The 25,315-nt window shown below is 32.0% G+C and overlaps 1 protein-coding gene across 3 annotated transcripts in view; it reads left to right on the forward strand.

Moving 5' to 3' along the window:
- The window catches only part of LOC116767210 (uncharacterized), a 71,274-nt gene extending 54,618 nt beyond the window's left edge, over positions 1–16,656 (forward strand). For all 3 annotated transcript variants that reach the window (XM_061527121.1, XM_032657434.2, XM_061527122.1), the window contains 2 exons: positions 13,720–13,830; positions 14,425–16,656. In XM_061527121.1, the coding sequence (XP_061383105.1) occupies positions 13,720–13,830; positions 14,425–15,502 (1,189 nt within the window). In that variant the 3' untranslated portion in view covers positions 15,503–16,656. The remainder of the gene's footprint in view (positions 1–13,719; positions 13,831–14,424) is intronic.
- Positions 16,657–25,315: the final 8,659 nt, after the last annotated feature.

A 25,315-nucleotide genomic window follows, 5' to 3' on the forward strand; every position in this document is an offset into this window, starting at 1 on the left:
GTATTGGTCATTACTACACTCACGTGAGAGTGAAGTAATGTGCTTTTCTTGTCTTGTGCATTATCGCTATGCACAATTTTTTATATAGATCGGTTTAGGTTATCAGCTCGTGTTAGCTCTGTACATATACATTTTCACTGTTAATAAATATTTACAAGAAATACTGCCGATCGTTTGCGATTCTAAACTGCAGTTTATGAAATACTAGTATTCTGAATTTCAGAACTATCGGTTACACTTTTGTATTACTAGTAATTATGTTGAAATTATTATATTAAATTTATATCAATATGACAATTCTGTATGAATCTTTTATGAAAGGTTATCTGCTTGTGAAATAAAGAATACGTACGAGAAACTTTTGACCTGTCATTATTTGATTTATTGGGTGTTTAAATCTGAATAAAAATGTAATGTCCAGAATCGTTATAGTCTAATTTAATACATTATCTCTCTAATCGATCGCTATGCTGTTAGAAAGCTGAACAACTGCAGACCCTCAGGGTTTCAGCTGCCTGTAATTAGACCTGGTCTAGAACTTTATGCTAAATATAGTCTGGATTCAGACAGCTTAAATAACATACAATTCTCCTCCAACTACCATCGTTTTAGATGTGAAAGTACGGTGGGTGGTGTATTTGGATGTATTTTAGATGACAATTTACAGTTATGTCCTCTCTGTATGAAAATCAAATGACTGTATGTAAAGACTTGCGCAAAATTTAAATTCATGAAATAAACTATTTCCTTCAACTTGAATATTTCGTTTCAAAATGTAAAGTAGATATAGTTTTTTTTTTCTTATATAAAATTTAAATCAATATGAGAAATAATTATATAATCAAAAATCTGTATGAGAAAATATTTTCAACATCTGAACCGATTTCAATGGGACTTTCACCGAATAATAGATAAATTATTAGAGTAAATTTTATTAAAAAAAATTAAAGTAATAAAACTCCTTTACATTTACGTTACATACGGATAATTGAGTATAAATATGAAACTAACAACATCTGAGTACAAACACAAAATACTCATTTAGAAGATAACAATAAGGCTGGCAGAGTAGAACTGAAGCATAATGAAGTATTTACTAACTATGAAATCTGTAAACATGTTGAATGATAAATAGGGCATCAGAAGCACTGCGGGAAGAAGTTATTGTTTGTACCGAGGAAACCAGCTTTTAAGCAATGATATTGACCCTTCAACCGAATTTGCATAATCCGTTACTCCCCTGTGGGACTTGAGAATAGCGAAACTCGCAAACACCGACGGAGTTCACCCTATGTCTGACGATTTCACTCGCAATCATCCTGAGCCGGCTGGATTGTGAGCTTTAAACTTTGTTGTGTTTCATTAACGTCACGATAATTCCGCTTTGATTAGCGCTGTCATACTCGTATAACGTATTTAGCAAGCACTTGTAGAATTTTCGTAAAGAACTCTCGTAATGCTTTGGTTCGGAAATTTAAACAAATCTTTGTTCTTACAATTTATACCACGATTCTGACCAATATAATGTAATTCACTACATAGGTACATATCAATTTAATTATCCGATTTTTATTTTCTTTTTATAAGACAAAGTGATATTTATATAATTTGAACACAAAATATAGTTTGGTCAGGACGTGACCTATAATTCTCCCAATCTTGTATTCTCTACTTATTGTATTGAATACATCTTGAATTGAATGATGGAGTGAGAAAATTACAAAGGCTATTAGAATCTCATTCCGTATGAAAGGCCCGTAATGGCGGGGCTATTTCCAAGCGCTGGTTTAATTGTGTAACAAAATAGCTTGTAAATTATTAACGATTAATGTTACAACTTTTGACATTTTAATACAGTTCAGCCTGAGACCCGCTGTCCTATTAAATGATTTACGTCTTATAAACAAAAATAAATAAAAAAAATATATATTTGTATTAAAATTCGAAAATTTTATTTGTAACTTAAAATATCGTAATATGTTATGGGTTTTATATTTCTACCGATACGAACTATTAAGTCAAATTTAAATTCCACAGTCACGCGCAGTATTCAAACCCGGGATCGGGATGTAGCGTTTCAGTCGCTTGTCTAACTAAACTATACTGCCCTTACTAGATCATAGCATTATATAGAGGGTGATTCTGATACTTTTTACTGACGTCATTATTATTAAATATTCACGTCTAGACACTTCGAAATCCTCGTATAAAACTCAACTGTCAAGTTAGTTATAATCTCATTTCAATGTCAAGAGTTGTAAATAAATTATCGTGTTTTTTCTTTCTTCTTCGTATTGAGAAGAACAGTTTGTTTTGTTGTTACAATTTTATTTAATCGCTAGACGACGAGCTTAAAGAAGTAATTCGTGTATATATTTTTTAAAGTTAATTTGCTTTGAATTCTGAATAAAGGTCTTCATTCATTCAATTTAATTATAATTATATAATAGACGTATTGATTGTTCATTGTTTAAACTATAGCGTATTACTAATTAATAGCGAAGCGGGTTATAATTACAGCTATTCTGTAACTCGATATACGCATACATTTATATACTGTTATATAATCTAACGTACTCGCCACGAGCCCTGGTGTGCGACCGTGAGTTTTAATTTCACAGGACAGCTCCTGTTTTTTCAATGCCCAAGTGCAAGTTTACAATTGAAAATGTTTCCAGTCAACGTTGATGTGGACAGTATATACAACTCCAGTGTGAATAAAGCCATAGTATAGAAAAAAAAATGCAACAATGTATTGTGATATCAATATTCGTATATAAAATACTTTTACCTGGCCAGTATTTTACTTGATATCCAAAAAGTTTAATTGCCAAAAAAAAAAAATGTCTATTATGTTCCTAGTAATATGATGTTGTAGAGCTATTAGTGAATTACATTTTAATAATCACAATTGTCACTGTTGTAAGTAGTTGCTGGGTTATTCAGTGAGAGCAATAAATAAATCGCTTCCTCATTTATCCAAAACAATTTCTCTATCAAATTAAACGGTAGCTAGTTGGTATCCCAATTAAGATGTATCATGTAACAGTTACCTAACGTTAATATTACAAAATTACTAAGCCGCAAATTGTTGCCTTTGTTATAACAATCAAAGATCAAACAATTGCGTCTACTGATAAACTAGAATTTTATCAACTATCGTTTTTGGTACTTATAAATTATTATAATTTTTTCCCAATATTTTTTATTTAACAGTCAGGGGTGTAAGAAATAATGCAACGAAAATTATTACGAAACACAGCGCATAATCAAATTATGTCGACCAGTGTTCTAATAAAATAGCATTCGACTTTTCAACGCCCGCGTGATAAGGTAATAGCAAAAGTAAGCCGGGGTTCAGTTTTCTCGCGACAAAAATGACTTATTATCTGAGCAGCGACACGTCAAGCCATCAGTTACTCGCTGAAACACTTTCACACTTTAAATATAAATTCCCTCTCGAGGCTGTGTATTATCCGTGAACCTTTATTTGTTATCATTTTCTGCTTCATAAATATAATATCACGTTCAGCTATCTACCGTTCACAACACCCAGTCAGTTGGCGAAAGTCCACTCCTGTTACAGATAAGCTGTAATTAAAATGATGCAACGCTGCATGTTTAAATAAAGTGAAAATTGGAAAACTTGTCCGAGGGTATTATTTTATGACAGCACGTCAATAGTACGATGTTTAAAACTTCAAAGCAAAACTGATGAAATTATATTTTACTACATATTATTTACTTGTTTAATATACAGTAGATGGCTTTGTATGGTGACGTAACTCGCTTGGGAACAGCGCCGGTCTAATAGTGACAGATGTTCAGAATCACTAGGTAACTCAGATCTTAAGAATCTTCAGATTATTTATAAAGATATCTTCCATTAAAATATATATATAGGTGGTTTTGTTTTTGAACTGATTTTAAGATTAAGTCTTCTATACTAGAATGTTTTTAATATTTTATTTGTTTAATTTGAACATAACACACATCAATCAAAGCCGGCTTCGTCGCAGTGCTAATAACTGGAACACGTCTTATTGGTTCTACGGCTGTGTCAATATTGTACTCGCTAACAGAGAGAACAATTCACTGTTTGTTTACTTATTAGAGTAGCCCGTGGGAAATGAAAGCGCTTTTTATAAATTAATTAGCTTTCTTTAATTTTTTTAGTAAACCTTAACACGTATAGTATATTTTTAATAATTGTTTCCATTTTTTTAATTATCAGGGAATATAAAAAATGAGATCTAAATAGTAACTAGCTTACAGTTTGTTTAAAACTCAAACTTTATACTCAAACTTTATACTAATGAATTAAATATACCTTTTGAGACCAGAAAAATGTAAAAAGACTCATAACTAAATCTAACAATCGCTTTCACCTTCCATATATATATTTCATTCATAAAATCTGACTTAAAACATAGTTTGCTTCCAATCACAGCAGTCATAATCATATAAGGCTTTTATTTCATTAACTGACAATCAACTAGTAGTTCACAGTAACAAATAGTTCAAATTTAGATGCTGCTAGTAATGCTTTATAAAAAACTTGTATTAAAAGTGTATCACTATAAAATATATAAGTCAAAATACAATTTCTTGAATTCTCGAGCTTTGCTCTCGTCTTCAGTATTGTTTACGAGATTTATGTTCGCAATTTCACATTTCATATTACCGTTTTAAATTTGAATTTTATGTATTTTACGTCATAATATTAATATCGGCGTAAATAGATAGAACATAGTGCCCGAAACAATTGTTTGTCTTACGACTTATTTAACAATAATTCTATCGAAGTCATAAGTTAATATGTTTAATTGAATTAATTTAAAAGATACGATATTTTAATAACCTTACCGTCTGGGATGTGAAAAATATAAAATTAAAACCTGCTAACAGAAAGTTTCTTATTCAATTAAATGTTTAACTAATTGCCAACGATTAGAATTAATAAAAAAAAGGTCTTCAATTATGTGAAAAGGCTATACAATGTCATAGATCAGAGATTAGCTGTTTCCGTCAGAATATTGTTAGAAGCCGAGAAATGAGCGCCACATACATACTTCAAATGCTGGCTTAAGATATAAATGCTGTGTTGTATTAATATCCCAGCGTCTTCAGTAACATCGCTGCCAATCGACTAGTTGTGCAACCAAACGTGATTCCACGGCCATGTACGGATTCCGATAAAATTGAAAGCTTTTTGCGTTTCCGACCAGCTGTCGCCGGCATTCCATTGCATTTTCACTGGCGTGTGAACAGACAATATGTCCATGTGTACATGACTCGTTAACTATTTGAAGTCAATTACTGAACTGCTGGAAGATAAAAAATTAAGATATTTTCGACTAACCATACAAACTCCACACGTCAATATTAATGTGATGAAAAATGCATCTTAAAGACTGATCTGCCGAAAGACTTAGCCGTTGAAAGTTTCAGGAGGTTGAATCGAAATTATTTACTACCACTTATTAGTCTGATTTCTTTATAAAAGGGTTGAATGGTTCAGTTTATTGGTTAAACAATTCGCTGGAAGTCAACAACGATTCCCTCTTCACGAAAAGGTGTCCTTGCTGATGAAACTTACGATGTTCCGGGAAGCCTTTAATCTCTATACATTATTCACGGACATACATAATGATTAAACAACCTTAGCGTTGTAAAAATAAGTGCTCCGACATTCACGGTGATTTGGACTATACAACATGAGTAATAAAGTTCAAATTAGCTGAACGTTACAAAAGGCCTTGATACACTTGTTGGCAGAAGTTTTGTTTGATAAGGCGCCAAAAAGCGGTATATTTGTATACAGCACCTTTTATTTTAAGGAGTTTCAACATGTACTGAACATACATATACTGATGCTATAATTCTTCCACCTTATTTCATCACTTGTATTATGTAACGCGTACTCCGTGGACCGTTCTAATAAATTTTTTTTGTCCACTTTTCTGACATCATTTAATAGTAATCATCTGTAGGTATGTTTTGCTTGTATTATGTGAGCTTGATTACATATTTCCTGATTATCAAACTCAATAAAGCAGATACTTCAGATCTTAATAAAATATACAGCACATTACTGTCGTACACAGTAATGTTCAGACTATCCGGAAAGTTTCCTTTTTAAAAGAAATTCATAATAAGCCTGACATTTCGAAATATTTCTGTAAAGTGAAGTTTTATAAAACTGTTTTATAACTTAAAACTTTTCCGTCTTATAATGACACGAACAGGAAAAATAAATGTCCGGTCGAGTCCAGCGCCGACTCCGACTCGCCAGTCTTATTAAAACTTGTATCTTTCAACAACTTTATGCTTTACTGCTAGTTTTCAATCTAACAGCTAATATAACTTTATGGGATAAAATATTTTTATCATACTGACTTTATATATAAAAAAGTTTGTGAGCATGTATCCACATGCTTATAGATGTTTGTTACTCTATCACACAAAAACTACTAAACGGATTTTAGTGAAAACTTATAGTGATATATCTTTAAACAGAATAAGACAAAGGCTATACAATTAATTCCTTTATTCATTTTGTTCATCCGTCTAGTCCTTTTAGTTTAGGCAACACAAATATATGTTGAATTGAAAAAAACTTTTAATTTTAAAGCTTTTTATCTCGACTATGTAAGCATTTTTTGTTATTTCAAGAGAAATTTCAGTATTTAGTTCTCCGTACAGCGGAATGAGAGTAATCAAAATTGCGGCTTGTAATTGAAAATGTTATGAGCACACGCTAGCTTAAAGCGAATATGTAGTTTTACTGCAAATGAAAAATTACTTATTATACTATAATATTGTGACATTTAATTTTAACTTAATTTTTTTTTTTTATGTTTCATTTATTAATCTTCGTATATTAGTTTATAATGGTTGTTTTCTAAATATATTACGTTCAAACTGTTTGTGATTAGTTTGACAGAATAGTAATTAAAACTTTAAAAATGCTGTAACATCGTAAACCGAACACAGATTTCTAAAGTATAGCCTTAAATTTACGCTGTTCAGTAGCCCGTAGACTTTTGGAATTATTTACGAACTAAGGTTTTATATAGTAAATGTCTCCCGCAAGTTCTCTGGGGGCCTTGGAAATTATGCCTTAATTTTAGACCGAACAGCGCCGTTTTCCAACCAAAAAAAGTAGAGTACCTTCATTGATTTTTAATAGAAATTAACAATTACGTACAAACCATCAGTCATTAAATTGCACTTATAACTGTTATATTTACTTAAAAGTAACTTATATTTATTTGCGAAAATGTACGATGTTATTAGGTACTCTATTAATTGCATGGCATTATAAATTGGATGACCTGAATTAAAGACCCAAAATATTAGAAATTTAATTAAATCCCGGGCAGGGTATAATGTTTCGTAACGTCTGTTTGATAGTTCGCCATCCGAGGGATTGACGGTGTTTCTCCAGTAATTAATACCACTTTATACAATCTTATAAATAATTAATATTTGCAGTTTGAGAATGCATGCTAATGACCTTGTTAATAATATACGCGGATCATAAGACAGTGTCCAATAATAATATATAATGTACATAGTATGATGAAAGATTATCGCAATATTAGATTTTTATCGTTTTTTTCGTTAATTTACATGCAAGTGTTTTGGCTCGTCCGCGATTTTTGATCATTACAAAAAATGGGTCATAGGATCTATAAAAAATATGAAATAACTAAATTAATGGTAATGACGTCTTTCCAATGTCGACTGTGACGTACGTTGAAGCTGCCTCAAAACGGAAGGAACTTTCATCGATGGTGCATAATGTTTTAAAAGGATCGCGAAGGTGAGAAAGAGTGACTGACGACAGGCTCGTCAACTACGATCGTTACGCTACGCTATTGAAGAGATAATGGGCATCAAAGAATGGAAGATCATAAAAAAGTTTGGATTGCTTCGAAGACTGGAAAAATCGTTAGTCTAGGTGTATGATATTTGGTGGGGATTAGTCTGAAGGAGACAAAATAAAATTATGATAGTCTTAATGTCGTCATTGAACTCCTTCAATCATTTTATTGTCTAATAAACAAAGTAATTTGTATTTTTCTATAGATTTTGATAAATAAATATAAAAATAATTTAAATAAGGACATATCTGACCAAACAACCAATAAAATCAAGGAGAGAAAAAAAATGCAAAGCAATAAATCTCGTAAAGCCTTCTCACTTGCAACTGCTGTCTCCTTATGTGATTTATAGGAAATTTACGTGAGATAAAAACTTCTTAACAAAGGCAATTCGCTTTGTTTGCTAGATGCTTCTTGAGATAACTAAGCTTTAATGACCTCCAGACAATACCTAGATCTTCATTTATTTTACTTCATGAACTTTGAAATTTATATTACCAAAAAATACATAAGTTTAATACTTAAAAAAAAAAAAACATTCTTACGAATATGGTTAGGATACTTTTGCACAAAAATAACTAAATAGCTATAAAATTTTGTCTTTACATATTTACGTCTATATTAATGTCAATGTTAGTGACTAACTAACTTTGAGATCTTGTTGCATTATACCATCATAATAGGAAGTGTAGTGTTGACGCTGGGGATGCATAGCAAATTAATTTCTAATAGCACTTTAGTCAAGGGTTCATGATAAGATTGTTATATATATACACCTAATGATGGATACAACGTATGATAAACAATACAAAATCCCAGAGGATATTTGTGCGTCGGCCTCCAGACCAGACATATTTATGTATTCGCGAATTTTAAATCACGATGTGATAATAGAGCTTACGGTTTCTTGGGAAACCAACATCCCCAAAGACCATGCCATCAAAGTCAATAAATATTACGAGCTTACTAACGAACTCACAAGAAGTAGGTTCGTCGTGGATTTGTACGCGGTAGAAGTGGGAGCGAGAGGTATAACGGCTAAATCTCTCTACAACCTACGAAAGGACTTGGGCCTGTCCAGTTCTTGGGCCTGTCCATTCATTCTTGGAACGTACTTCGAAGGCAGCCCTAGTAGGTTATTTTCAAATTTGGTTAGGTAGAGAGAGGAGTTTGGACAGTGGAGGTGAGCGTTTAACGCGCGTTAGATAGGTGCTCCTTAAACCAACACCTGGGTCGCAAGTCTCAGGCACTGTTGAAGCTCCTCCTCCTGCAATGCGAAAGACCCGGCACCCGCACGGTGAATACATTGAATGATTAGAGGTTTCGTCTCTGTATATGACAAATTTTATAAATATAGCTCGTATTTTTTAGAGCACAAGGTTACTCAAATTGCATTAATTTTGTCGTTTTACACAAATTAATATTTTTTGTCTTATTTTATGTATTTTAATAAGACCTCGAGTCGTTGGTTACACTGACAAAAACATCTGTCGTAACCGAAACCAACAAGCCACCTGCCCACTGCGCGTGCGACGCTTTTCAAGCGGAACGATCCTTTACCGATACATTCAGCTGCAAAAGTGGAAAAAACTTTCATTACCAAAACTTTTGGTACTGAATATAGAGTGAATTCGGATATGGTATTAGATTTTAAAATGTTAAATGCTAATGAATAATTAAGAAAATGGTGAAGGCTCTTGTATTATGAAATTTATTTTATTATAATTTTATATATATCAAATTCCAGTTAGAGGTTTAAACTACATGCCATTAATCATATAAAAACAAAGACAAAATCCATAAATACAGTATGTTTACGGCCTGTGTGGAAATCTTAAATTAATATGATGCATTTAACTCGACTGTACTAAAGCTATCCTGTTCTAACATTTCCTGCTGACATCAAACGGCCACCACCTTTCCATTGGTAGGGCTTTTATAGTTGGGGGACTTCACGTTGTTTAGACACCTTTATTTTCCCCACAAACCGTAGTCTTGGATAAAATATTCTTGAATTATGTCGCCTTGTTAGTTTTCATGGGATCATTTGCTACTATTTTCGACAGTACTTCTATAGATATTGAGTGGTAAGTTTTAAATATATATTCTACTATGGTATTTTGTTTTTTTTTAGTTTTTTCTTTAACTATCTAATTAAAAATTTCATTATATTATTTTAATTTTTTATGTGGAATGCTCTGTTATTATTATAATATTGTACTTCGCTCCCAACTTTATTAAATAAGACGACGTCCTCGAAGCAGAAGAAAATTATAATTTAATTAGAGAATTTAATTAAACGAGACATACATTTTCAAACACTTATAAAAGGTATAGAACTTACCTTTATCCACCAGTCACCTAGCAATTAATATAATTTAGTTTAAAACTTTTCATTAATTCAGTTAAAGTTTTTATGACAAAAAATAAACAACAAAATAGGTAAATTTTTGGACAATTACCCTAAATGTGTAGCTGTATTCTCGCTAAGAAAATGTCGTATCATCCAAGCTCGTTACTAAATATCCCTATTTTCGCTGCTAAGTGTCGCAATAATTATTTTGGTTTGCAAATAAAGTGATTAAGCATTATCAGCTTTGTCAATTTTCCGCTTCGTCGCGAAGTCTTCCTGAGTCTCATAGTTACGACTTAAAATAATTTTAAAAATATCTTATTTTTAACCACACCCACACTTAAATCAACTATTAAAGAACACTATTAGTAGACGCAATATTATGTTCCATCAGCGCGCTGAAATCTAAAGCGCATTACTCGTTAGTGTATCTTACATTAATTTGAATTTTTTTTACATAGTATTATTGAATTAAAAGAAAAAAATAAATAATTTTAAAGCTAAAAATAGAATGAACATCCATATAAACAGGTAATTAATTGTAATTATATAGAGTATATTTAATAAACAACATGTAGAAGTAGATGTGATAAAAAATCTGTATTCTCGTTCTTAGGGCTAACCTTTTAAATAGATATAAGTGCTTTAAACGTGTTGCTTCGCAGAGACAGAATTTAAAATTTCTCATAAAAATAAGAGAGTTCACAAACTTTACAATGAAATTTAAAGAGGAAAATTATTTTTTTCAGGGCATGCTATAAAATATTAAGTAATAACGACGTTAAAAGATTATCTATTTTTTTATTACTTCTAACTCCCGATTCAAACCTCTCAGATCTTTTTTTAGTTTTTTCGACGTTACTATATTTTTATATAACATTAAATTGATTATTCAACAAAAGAAGAAAGCAATCAATAACTGTTTGGAAAAAAATATGTAGTATATACATTATTTGTACATACCTATGGAATTCTCAACAATAACCGAGCATTATATAAAATATCCACCCATCTTAAATTAATCTTTAAATTTATCAAAAGAGTTCTCATAATTTAGGGGAATTAAAACCGCCTATAGTTTAAAAATATCACAGATTAAATTTATATTCTCGTGTGTAGTTTGCTAACATTATACATATGTAATTTAAAATTGTATATAAAAAACCTTATCCACCTGCATTGGACTACAATCTTTGAAGGTGACTGATGATTTCCCACCAGGTTTATCTGTGGAAATATCTCCCTTAATTCCTTATTTATCGTAATTCTCTGTCCTCTCATTCATTAACAGTTCAAAAAGCAATTTGAAAATGATTATAAACTTACATATGTGAGTTCAATTAACGGACCCCGAAAAATATGAGTAATTGATTTTCTGTTGTCAATAAAAGCGGCTTTGTTTCCCGTGCGCAGTTTTTTTATGATTGTATCAATTTTGTTTCACGAAGTTTTCAATTTTCGAAATAGTTTTTGTCGGTCGAATGTTTTCCTTTCATCAAATATTTCGCGAGCCATTCCATAACTGCTTAATACATTCCGATCTGCCTTATTTTGTTAATATATTATTTCAATGTCTATTTCTATATAAAGTTCAATTATATAATATCCTCGATTTCTTCATATTTTGAATGTTTCATTGATCATATATTTTTTCGCCGTGTCGAAACTTTGCTAACCATTCCCTTTTACAGTATAAAGACAGACAAAAAAACATGAAAACAAAATAAACACAGTAACGCATTAACTGAGATTATCTGATTGAAGTTAAATAAGAGTAATTTTTTTTTCCATACTAGCTCCTGATTCAGACAGGTCGTGGTTTATTTAACTTATTGGTACAGATGTGTACGAGGAGCTAAATGACATCAATGATGCATGAATCTCAACCCGACCGTGGCGGCGTGACCTCTGACCAGCTGACCTCCGAAACAGTTCAAACATATCAGGTTTCCACTACCATACTAAGGCGTTCTTGTAATTTTGCTATAATGCTTGTATTGGCATAGTATTTTGCAGTCCCTAGTAAACAATCTTGACCTCGCTCAGTACTATGAAGGGTTGACGGTAATGGTTACACGTGTGAACTAACGGTTTACTCGTTCCACTACACGGCCTTCCTTAAGTTACAGCGTAGCTATTTATATGTTGCCATATTTCAAAACGCTGTAAAGAATTTTAATAGTTCCCTCATGTATTTTTTGTTACGTTTAGTTTTCTGTCGGCTGGATAGAGGAATGAACTATAGTAAGTTGTGTTTCCGGAATATCTTTTCCGTCCTATTCCCTCCTCATCTCTATATTCCTATCGTATTTTGACGAAAATTATTTTTTTATACAAAGGTTTTTAATCATGTATTGATTAGAAAGAATAAAAAAAAATCAGAAAATTGTTCATTTTTAAACCACTTTAAAACAGGTTCAACATTTAAACTAACAGATACCTATATTCTTATTTTTTATACATAAAATTAATACTTGAACCGCGCAGTGTGACAAACACATAATATGTTACGTGAATATCCTCGTACAACTGTTAACTTGAACCAGGCTTCAAAATAGTTACCTCGAATAAGCCTTCATCTCCACCAAGTCACGCTCAAGACCATTTTAACTCTGACCTTTATTTGAAAAACATAAAACACTATGTTTTTACTAAATATAATAACAGGGGCAAAAGGGGTCATAACTTGCGAATACGGAATAATCTATGATAATAATTAGGTTTTAATAATACTCTACGACTTAATAGAAACGAATTGATTTAAATTTAATATTCCACTTATGTATAGAGAATATTGTTAAAAATTCAATTCCGCTGAAATTCTCGTCCAACAAAGAACCACTACGGAAATGAAATTTGAATCATAGTCTTTTGTTGCTCAGTCTATCTCTACTGAGAATTTCCTTTTATATTTCATTCGTCAGAAGCCATTTAATGCTTGTAATCTAGATAATACCAAATCTTTAGTATTCATAACTTAATTAAGTCTTTATTCAGAATGAAGTTTTTAATTTGCAATAAACAGATATTATCTTTATAGTTTTAAGGACAAGGGGATATAGAATCCACATTGAAATCTATAATTACACATAAGTAACATTTATATTGTAATTTTTTATTTATTTTTTTCAATGTCAACCATCATTATAGGGCCACGGCACATACAGTCACTCTGTGTACACTTTGTCACTTTATGTTAAATAAAAATATAAATTTTATCAAACCAAGTACATATTTAATGTGGCTAAATTACATTTCAGTGTTTGTACCCGCACTTTGGCGAGACAAACTCAATACTACTGGGGACACCTTTAATGAATATACTTAGCGTTCGTTGAAAGCTCTGTATGACCAATTAGTATGATAAAATCATATACAGGCAATTTATATATAAAATAAGAGCCAAAAAATAAGATTTTTGATATATATTTTTTATATTTAATAGTTAGTATTTACACAGTTTTCATTGTCCCACAGCCGGAGCGAGTCGGCTCTCAACAGCCCCACGGAGCCAGATATTTCATTAGCAGCATCCCTAACAGATCCTCTTGAGGCGCATACCCTTGACGAGGCTCGGAGAACTATCAGGTAATTAATATTGCATGCATTGGATCGTTAGAGTTAAATGTTGAATAATCTGCGATAACGTTGAATTTTCATCAGAAGTACCTCGCAGTATATCTATTAACTAACAAATTAAATAACAAATAAAATATCAAAAGGAAAAATTAGCTCCGTTATATAGATTTAAAATAGTATGACCATCTAGCTACGAATATATAGTAAAATAATTACATCTCGATTGTGCTGGATATAGCAGGGTTAAAGTGAATACTCCATTCTTAGGAATTGAACTCTTCTTCTAGGTTACATGCACAGATGGTGATGACGTCGTAAACTTCATCTCCTCTTTGGGTTTTTGCTTCTACTTACTTGGTCATTGTTTTTATAGAGACTCCTCTTGCTACTCCAATGTTGGAAATTACTTTGCGAGAAAACCGTGCTTGAATAATGACAGCATAAACTTTTATCTTCTTCGAGTGTAGAAATGAGTTTGTAAATTATCACCAACTTTAGTCGTTTAAATCGATTAATTATTTATTACAAACGACTGCTAATTTCACTAAAAAACACATATTTTTTTTTGCAATAACAGCAATAATATTTTTTTTTTGTTTCCAGAGATCTTCGTATGAAATATCGAGCTCAGGCGCATCAGTTGTTGACATGGCGCCGCGCGCATCGAACCCAAGAGGAACTAGTCACCCGTCTTCAGCGAGAGAAGGCTGAGCAGCTCAAATCATTATCCAGCCAACTCCTCTTATTCGAATCGCGACTGGTTCGTAAACAGAAGGAGATCACTAGCATGTTGGCGTTACGAGAGACGATTATAATTAAACAGCAGAAGGTAATCGAATCTCTCCAGGCCAAGCTGCTGGATAATGGCATTGATACGTCACAGAACATCCCAGATTTCAGGGATATGTTACAGGACACTCACATCATAGCTGACTTTGACTCCCTTAACGATTCAGATTCAGCTGTCATAATGGAAGACGTCGATTCGGACTGCAGCAACTTGCCCAATGTGCCGAGATTTAGATCCGCCAACCCAGATACCGTCACTATAGTCAGATCCATCTCTGACGCCATCGATCCTAATCTAAAGTACAGCATCGTCAGACGCTCGAACGGGTTTCTGAGGAGACCTGAGATTTTGGAGACCGTTTACAGTGTGGAAGAGGAAGCGGACAATGAATCAACAAAAGGCCTAAGTGCACAGAACAGCACGGAGAAAGAATTGAAAGACGGAAACAAAACTGACGAACAGAAATGTAAAGAAACAACTCTTCTTGCACAGAGACGAGATAACTTCCGCATGAGGAGCGTAGTGCTGACGGGAGAAGTGAAAAGTATAGATAACGACAAGGAGGTTAAGCCGAAAACTAGCGGCGAACTGTGGTCCTATAGCTACGTGCCAAAAAGAATGATGCCCGCCAACGATTCGGACGAGGAAGCTACTTCGAACCCAGAAAGCGACGAGGGAGAGGCGGAACCGCGCTCCAACCCGGTAGTGACTTACAACCGGGTCATGTCTAACCACAGGAACGTGACTAAACCTAAGGACGTGAAATACAAGAGGATCAACAAAGCCAAGTCGAAGAGCTTGGAGGAACTGCGAGGCAGATTAAAGAATTGGGTTGAAAAGGGGAATAAATTAACCGACATGCCATTGGAGCACGCTCAGAGCTACGCTTGAATAATTCATGAAGTTCCTGCATTTAGGGGATTCCCGAGCGATTATCCGCGGCGTTTTCGTTCAGATCATTTGACCTCCAAAGCAAAGGTCATAGGATTTAGCATTCGGATTCTGAGGTACGAATGTATTTACATTGTTTCAATAATGATTACATTAAAAAATACATATATATTTTCGAGTGATATTATTCCTTAGATGCCAAATTTTAATATTCGAGGCTTGATATTTGATGTTTATCTAAAAAAAAAAAATAATCAGTGTTAAGTAGTTTTATGTAGCGGCAATATTATCCGGCTTGTGTAGCTATATTTTATCAAATTTAAATAAATTTCACAATTCTCATACGCCATTTGAATTTACGGAACAATATAATATATCTGTTGAGGCACTAAAATGTTTTAATGTTGTAACAGTTTTGATGTAGACTAAACGCTGTGAGAGATATAGTTTTTGGAACGGTTTAAGAGTTATTTGAGATCATTTAAGACTTAGAAAGAAATCTTCTGCACTATTCTTGATACTGTTGTACAAATTTTTCTATACGAATCAATGTGTTGTGCGATGTTCTTTAACAAAAATATATATATATATATATAATAAAAATAAATATTAATAATTAATTAAGACTGTCACGAAGAAGAATCTTCTTACTATAATTTATTTCGAAACATTAATAATAATAATTAAAAAAAATAAATAAATAAATGTGCAATTATTTAATATCACTAGTGTTGTTAGGTTAGTGATGTTTTCATTCAATTCCAAGTTCCGTATAATTTTTAAATAGCTGTAGTACTGAGTGGCTTCTGTTGATAAAAAAAAAATCGGCAAATTTTATCAAATTCGTTAGAAATTATATCACTACATCTCCGAGATCACGTCTGTGTTAGTCGAATAAGACGCGTGCCAATAATAGATGTACCGTGCAAGAAATTTTGAATTTTCTAATTTAAAAATATTTATAAACATGGAAATCTATTTACAATAAATGTTATTTACCTTCGCTTTTAGCTGTACATAGGAAACTATTGATACATAATAAGCACATATCACAAAGCTGTTGTTTAACGCTTCGGATGTTAATATTCCAATAACTATATATATTTTTCTCCTGAATACTATCAACGTGCTGAATAAATATGTGATGCAATACACCACCTTGTTTTATTCTGATCACATCATAACTATCACGTGGGAATGATTTGAAACTGCGTACAATATATTTGTTTCACACTATTTCAACATAGCTACTGGATTTTATTACACACACAAACACACACATACACACACATATAATATATATGTATATAGTAATTGGATGTATGGTCTACTTTGTTGAAGAACAATATTATTCCTATTAAATTAATAAACGCTATCAAAGGATAGGATTTAGAAAGATAAATAGAAGATGAATATTGAAATAAGAATAATGGCTTATGACTGACGACATTTATATATTATTGGTAGTCAAAATGTGCTTAAGGTAAGTATCCCTAATATTGTTCTCAAGGAAAAAAACAAACAATGAAAATAATATAAATATCATTACTCTAAATTGTGTCAATTTTTTTATATAAAGTATTAAAAATATCAAACATTATTACTGAAAGAGGAATTAAGTTAACATTCAAAATAGATTAATTAAGAAATAATTTAAAATGGCTCGTTTATTATAAATTTACATGTCTAGTGGAGACCGCGTCTCGGCAAACGTAGTGTAGGACGTCCTCAGGCAAGGTGGAGTGACGATTTGCGCAAGATGGCTGGCAGGAGCTGGATGCGAGTAGCCGAAAATAGATCTCAGTGGCGTGCTATTGGAGAGGCCTATGTCCAGCAGTGGACCAGTATGGGCTGATGATGATGATGATGATGATGATGATGACTATTCAAACAAATTAATTACATTAAAGTAAAATAATAGAGGAAAGTTCAAAAACCAGCTAAGCGTTTTAAAAGTTTAAAACTTCAGTCTATGAGACGAGACGAAACCTCTCGGCATTCCATGGATTCACCGTGCAGGTGCCAGGTCCAATCGCGTTGAAGGGAGAGGAGCTGCGACGGTGCCTGGGACTTGCGACCCAGGTGTTGGTTTAAGGGGCACCTATCTAACGCGCGTTAAACGCTCTCCTCCACCGTCCAAGCTCCTCTCCCTACCTAACCAAGTTTGAAAAGAACCTACTAGGGCTGCCTTCGAAGTACGTTCCAAGAATGAATTGATGTGAGTTCTGGACAAGCCCAAGTCTTTTAGTAGGTTGTAGAGAGATTTAGCGTTATACCTCTCGCTCCCACTTCTACCGCGTATAAATCCACGACGAAGCTATTTCGAGTGAGTTCGTTAGTGAGCTCGTAATATTTGTTGACCTTGATGGTATGATCTTTGGGGATGTTGGTTTCCCAAGGAACCGTAAGCTCTATCATCACAACGCGCTTTAAAATTGGCAAATACATAAATATGTCTGGTCTGGAGGCCGACGCACAAATATCCTCGGGGATTTTCTATTGTTTCTCACACGTATCCAACATTATAGTCCAATCCGAAGCCGCTTTAAGGATGGAGTAAGGCTTTACATTTGATTTTATAGCCCTAGTGCCCTCTCTCACAAAACCTACTGATCGCTCGTTTGTGGTTATTTCCCTTTGTGCTTTGGCTACCGAAAGACTAACCGCTTCACGTATGATTTCCAGAACCCTATCGTGACGACGCGAGTATTGACCGCTATCCAGGAGTACCTTACATCCCACTAACAAGTGCCTAGCAGTTCCAACTGCCTTCCCACAGATATAGCTAGTCTTTTCGGTACCTTTACCCCATCTCACTAAATTACTCTGATCTGGGAGAGTCATTTGGAACGCATTGAGATAGAATTTTAGCAATTCTGGCGACATTTTAGTGCTAATGGGATGCAAAAATCTCCTATGTCTAACCACTCGTTCTGCATTTCTAAACTCATTGCATGGATCTTATATTTATCATTCTCGTCTTGCCGAATAAAAGACTTCAATACCAGAACAATGTAAACGTAATAATTTATAACATTTCAAAGAATACGTAATACATTTAAATAATCACGTATAAATTTTGCTAACTTAATTTTATTCCAATAGAATATATAATGGAAGCTGTCTTTCATCATAAAAATTAACTTTTTATTGAATCCTCTTCAGCCATTGACAAGCCATTTTATTCAATTTCCGAACGTAAACGCCAACACTCACAAAATATGACATCTAAGACATTTATTATGGAAGTTTATAGCGTAATATATTTTTACGTCAACGAAACAATGTAGTCGTAGATTATAGATATTAGCTATAACGGGATTACTTTTACAACATATATAAGATAATAATATAAAGATTCACGTTACAATCATTCTTTTAATTGATGAATCAAAATATAAAAAGTATTGTATTGTTTTTAGTGTTGTCTATGGTCGTATCAGTTCGTCCACATTTCGCTCCTCCAGATAACATATTTTAGTAATATTATATGAGACATTTTTTTTTGTGTAAAATAATATTCTCATCTGTGATATGTTTCTTTTGTTCTTAATTAAAAATCAATTATATTTTTAACGGACGACACGTTTTTAGTTGGATAAATTAAATTCATAAAACAAAATTATAATTGTATTTCAAAAAACTGCAAGGAAAAGTAATATACATATTTAACCTTGTTAAATATAAATAAACCAAAAAAAAAGCAATTAATATTTGTTTATAAAAAATACAGTGAATTTCTTATACGGTGTTTTAAAAAAAAATCTCATGTGGAGTCGGTCTTGGGTCTCATGTAAGACATTCATAACTGAATGAGTCAACGAGATGCAATAAAATATAGGTATTTTAAATCCCAAAAAAAAAAACCTTTTAAATTATATGATACTTTATTCTAAAGTATATATAAAAAAACATTTTTTTTTTCCTAAAACAAATTAATATATAAAACGGTTAAGGAAATGACTACCATTTTCAGATTTTAAATTAACAATGACTGCAAAATATATTGTTCACAAAGTATCTGTATGTATAACCCATTATGTCTCAAAAATATAAAATAAGTATCGGATCTTTAAATGGACCCAAAATTATGGGTTATACGGAAAATTAATGGCTCGGAAATGCTCCGGTATCACGAGTGATCGATGATTTTGAGAAATTATATAAAATTAAGACATATTGCGAAACATCGATTCCATCATCAGGGTTGCAGACGGACGATTAATATTAAAAAAATCTATTTAGATTTCACTAAATCAAATGATTTACGTGTGCCTAAAAAACATCAGTCTATACTGAATAAACAGTAAACTAAATAATTTTTACCATATTTCAGCTAGGCCGTAATGATAATACAGCATTAAGTTAATATTTAACTTGATTGTTGATGAAATTATATGAAAATATCCGAAGTTCTTAAATTTTTTATTTTAGTATCCTTGTATAAACCTGTAAGTGATTGCCAAAAAGCGATGTAATAGAACTTTAAAATTCCTTTCAAGATTGTTATCCGCTGCCTACAGACGCCCCGAATACTTCAAGTTGGAGGAAGCCGTCCTTGATATCGGGTTTCAAAGGGGAAGTTATTTCAATATTTTAATACTCTGACCGATCCGTGCCGGCTGCGGTTAAGTACTTAAAATTCATTCAAAAAGATTTACTTCTTCATTCACCTAGTATATTTCATGTTGTCATGTAACAATTTAGACTGGAAATAAAATATTTTTAATTGCTTAGGCCGTAAGCAATTTTCTGTGTTATGTGTCTTATAAAAACTTAAGGGTCTGTTTGTAATTAGAAATCAAAATCTTTTCACAAAGTGCGAATGCAAATAACGACGTTTAAAACATATTTTTTTTAGTATTTATACTTATATATTTATATATTTAACATATTCTGTGTGTTACGACTAATTTCTAAAACGGCTTGAACAACTGTGACGGAAATTTCACTCGCAGATAGGTAATATCGTGAAGAGTAAAAAGAAGGTAGTTCCTAATTTTACGACTATAACTCTTTTACTATTTCAATTGCTTGATTGAAGTCACCAAGTCGAGATCTAACGAAGGAGTCATCGGAAAATCGTATTAAAGCTCAAAATTCTGTTAACGCCTATATCAACGGGATTTATTATGCTGTATACTAGTATTATTTGCGGTTTCGAGCGAAACAATTTAAATTTACCAATGTCGATATCGCCTCCAGGACAACCATAAATTACAAAGTGAAATTTCTGATCGATAGGTAGACAATTCACCGTTATCAGATTATTTCGGTTAGATTCAGCTGCTTGTGATAGAATACTTAGATATTATAGGAAATATCTTTAATAAATATTATATTATACCATCCACAAAAAAAGGTTCAAAAATTATCGACCTAAGTCATGGTCATTATATAGAAATGATCATTAAAATCAGAAATAAAGAGTCACATTTCAATTACGATGTATTTAAACTTATTCGAGACTGCGATACGTGAGTTTGGTATAAAATAATTCCAGTGACTTGTAACAAATCAACAGAAATGGAGAGAAAACATTTGCAATAAATGGGCAGGCAATTGTTATTGAAGTCTATCGATTGTAGGTTCGTTTAGTGGAAATTAATTGAATGAATCGGCTGGGACCACCGTACTACGTGATTCTCGCCGTCTTCATTATCGCTCGTAATAAATTCGTGGTGACATTTCACAATGTTTGTAATTTTTTTTTTTTGATAAATTCTCATTTTATTGTTATCGACTTCCTGTATACATGTATATAAACGGATGTCACTGGGTTATTATGGCAAGAGGTGAAAATGAATAAGATTTTGTTGTTTATTTTGGCCATCAGCCTGTGTACGGTGAGTTGCTCGTTTAAGTGGTACACTATAGTAATTTTATGTTTGATTTCTATTTGTATATATTGAATGGTTATGATTAGGGGTTAGATGCTTTCTGTTCAAAACGCTGCGGTGAACCCTGGACCAGGGGTTTATGTGAGACATGTTCTTCAGCCCCGTGCTCAACATGTCCGAACTCTGGTTGTGGCTGTTCAAGGAATTTGGAAACGACCTGCGATTGTGGGGACCCGGAATGTGAATGTCTGAAGGCCAAGGTTCGGTTCCCGGGCGTGGAATTTCCGATGTCGATATTAGAGATGAAGCCATACTTTAGTGGATGTTGTGCTTAAAATATAATTTTTGGGAAAGGAAAAGACGTTCTGCTTTCTGCTAAATTAATTTTTTTTTTTTTTATTAATTTAATGGATGGAAGGCCTTCTTGTATTTATTTGCTATTGTTGGTCCTACTTAGACTTTCAAACAATCTATTATTTGCATCAAATTTATGTGTGAACCTTACTTAATATAAAATTGTAATTATGTGTAAAACTAAAACAAAACTATATAAAACGTGTTAAAATATATTTCTGCACAAAATAATACTAATTAACTTTTAATTCACCTACATTTGTAATGTTTCAAAAGCTAATTTTATAATTGTGACCAGAACGCTCTGCTTAATTATGCTCAGTGAAAATAATATAATATAATTCACTTGTCCATTTGCCTTTGTGTTTGCCGTTAATTAATATTGCATATAAATAATTGTGTCCGCAACAATAGTTCACGCGTGATAACATTTTTGCTTTGAGGTTTTTTGCAGGCGTTTAAAAATATTTATAGTGGAATTCTTTTAAAATATCCTTGATACTGTTTTAATTAAAAATATTAATGTATATTTTTTGTAATATGATTCTATTGAATCATGAAAATGTTTGATGTAAACGATTTTTATATTTACTTTACCAACACCCATTGGCCAATCACTGAAATTTGCATCGATGACACATTATACGGAAAAATTTAAGATCTTCGGTCATAAACCTGATTTATTACTATCACGTGAGAATTTTTTTTAATGTCAAATAAGAATGTCTCTGCACACTGCGGTGAGGTACGGGAAAAGGAATGCAAAGTGCAAAAAAAAGAAATGTTTAGTAAATGCGTTAACCATATTTAGTAACCGTAGTAATAAAGTTACAGTCCAGGAGGAATTTTAAACTACATGTTAGGAAGGCAGCTGCTTGTGTCCTTGAAATCGATCGCTCAAAGTTTATGTAAAGACTCTAATAATAAAGTGAAAAATCCATATTGAAAAGCTAGTAATTTGAAATTACAAACGGACACATCAATTTTACTTATCACTATACATATGATTCTCTTCAAATTATTTTTAAATCCTTTTCCGTAATAGTAAAAAAAATAAAAACCAAAAATTGTAAAATTGTAATTTTATTATTTAAGATTTTTTTCCCCATATTTGGAGTCATCTGCAGTAAAATAAAAAGAATTTAAATATTATCTACTTCATTTGTCATATCCCCTGACTCGGTTTTTAGCATTCCTTTTCATTGTACAGAAATTCTACCTCTGCGGTTTTATTATCTGTATAAGTAGGAATTAAGAATAAGTTTGATAAATAACAAATAAAAATCAGGTCTAAAAAGGAAACTCAATCAAAAAAGTGGCAGAAGTGAAAATCATTGACAAAATAAACATTTATTTTGTATAAGTTATGACGATAAAATTATTTACGACAAAAAATTGCAAGCTGTCACTCTGTTGAAAGATCGTCGAGTGACTTAAGAATAATGTTGCCAGAGTTAAATATGGATAACAGGAAGTTTACAAAATAAATAAAAATTGCTGTAATAACGTACCGTCATTGTCTTTTTTTCTTTTAATGAAAAAAAAAACTGAAGTTAAAAATAAATTTCTTCTTAAAAGAAACAAGTCAAAATTATTTCATTTCAGTTGTATTATTATATCTGATTTCTTTGTTAACAACTTTTAGTGAAGGACAATAGTTACTTATTTATCCAGACTGTGCCTGAAGGCTATTGTATTGATCGATTTCTCAGAGGCGAAACGATCGTTCTACTTTTCAATCGCTGGATTAAATTTTTAAATGATGTTACATTAAGAGTTAAATATTTTTTATTATTATAACAGGATAAACTTACAAATAAAATTACAATTTACTTTTAACAATAACGAGCATTGAATAATGAAAAAATATTGCAACAATTTTATGCATGTTTTTAAACGTAATATACAAATTGTTTTTATCACTTCTAAACTCGTAAATTTACCATAGATTTAAACAAATCTAATACTCTTCCTTCGTACATAAAATAATCAGCAAGCATTTAAATTAAACCGTACGATACATTAAAGTCTAAATATTAGTTTAAAAGATGAGTTTTCTTATCGTGCGTAAAATTAATTATAAATTTTCTATACTTTGTGTACTAAATTAAAACTCTTTAGTAACTGTTGTTAGATTAAATAACAAAAAATCATAAAGTATATATTAAAAATTAGATCGTTTGTAAAGAAAATTCAATGGGCTATTGAAAGCGACGTTCTATTCCGGGTGATTGCATTTTCTTTGGTACCGACGCGACGTACATGACTGAAACGAAGTTACCTGTTAGCTCGAGCACCCTTACTAAGAGCCGGTAACGTCAAAATTGATACTGAGAGTATCTACGTTTAATTCATAAATCGCAGTATGGTAATAACAACGACTTATATGTAAAAAATTAATCTTTACTATGATAATAATTTATTATCTTTACCCATACAATCGTAGATTGATTACAGGAAATATTAAGAATTTCGAAGATACAAAAAAATATGTTTACAAATGATCTGTTTTTATGCTGACCATTCAAACTTATAATGGGCGCCGCGTAATAAAGTGGTAACTAGGCGAATTCAATTAAGGCCACTCGGAAGCTTTTACATTTAAAACATGAGTTAATTTAGTTTTTACAACGAATTTACAATTACATGAGTAACTTATGGCGTTATCTCTAATACTTGCCAGTAATAATATATCTTTTAATAATCCTTTTTTTCTTTGAAATTTTCTTATATCTATGAAGTCCGGAAATAAATACCGTTTCCTAAAACTTTTAAATTTGGAAATAAAAATATGAGATTGCGTTATATTTTTTAATCTAATTTAGTATCATTATTTATTTAAAAAATACCAATTCAAATTATTTATTATTAATAGCAATTTATTACTTACTTGGATAAACCTCTCTCGAAACCAAACAACACTTAGTGGCCTTAAACAGTCGTTTATTTAGACGGGAAGCAGGAAAATTAATGGCAGAGACTGCTATATATATATATAGCAATATCCTTATTTATGAAACCATTAAAATACATATAATGTAGCCTCCCCTACTCAGGGGTTTGACGGACGAATGCAGAACTCACTTTGTTAACGCGTACTGTACATATGAGCAATGTTACAATTACATTAATTTCATTACAAAAGTTACTCGAGATAACACAGCCAGCGTTTGTTTCAATGTCCATAAACCAATTCTATATATGAAAGTGTTATTTTGGAAATTGTATTTTTAAAATAAGCATTACTTTAATGACAAAACACAACTGAGTTTTTAAAGAAAATAATAATTAAAACAGTACGATTTCTTGGTAAATAACTTGTTTCTTTTTCAATTCTCTCAAATTAATGAATAATTACATCCAAAAATGCTCTTTAAATAATCACTCCTCTCCTCACCACACCTCTCCTCTCCTCGATACATCACACCACTCCACACCTCGTCGCCGGCAAGTCATCTCTTAGTCATTTTAGCTCCTCTTATTTCTGTTACATAAGTATCTTTTTTAAATTTAATACCAAGTTAATAAAACATGAATGACGAAATAAAGTCTATCATTTCTTTATAACATGTAAGAGGCAAACAAGTAGTTCATAAATGTTTCCCCGATGGCAAGAGTC

This window comes from Danaus plexippus, assembly GCF_018135715.1.
Source record: "Danaus plexippus chromosome 3 unlocalized genomic scaffold, MEX_DaPlex mxdp_34, whole genome shotgun sequence".
Lineage (NCBI taxonomy): Eukaryota > Metazoa > Arthropoda > Insecta > Lepidoptera > Nymphalidae > Danaus > Danaus plexippus.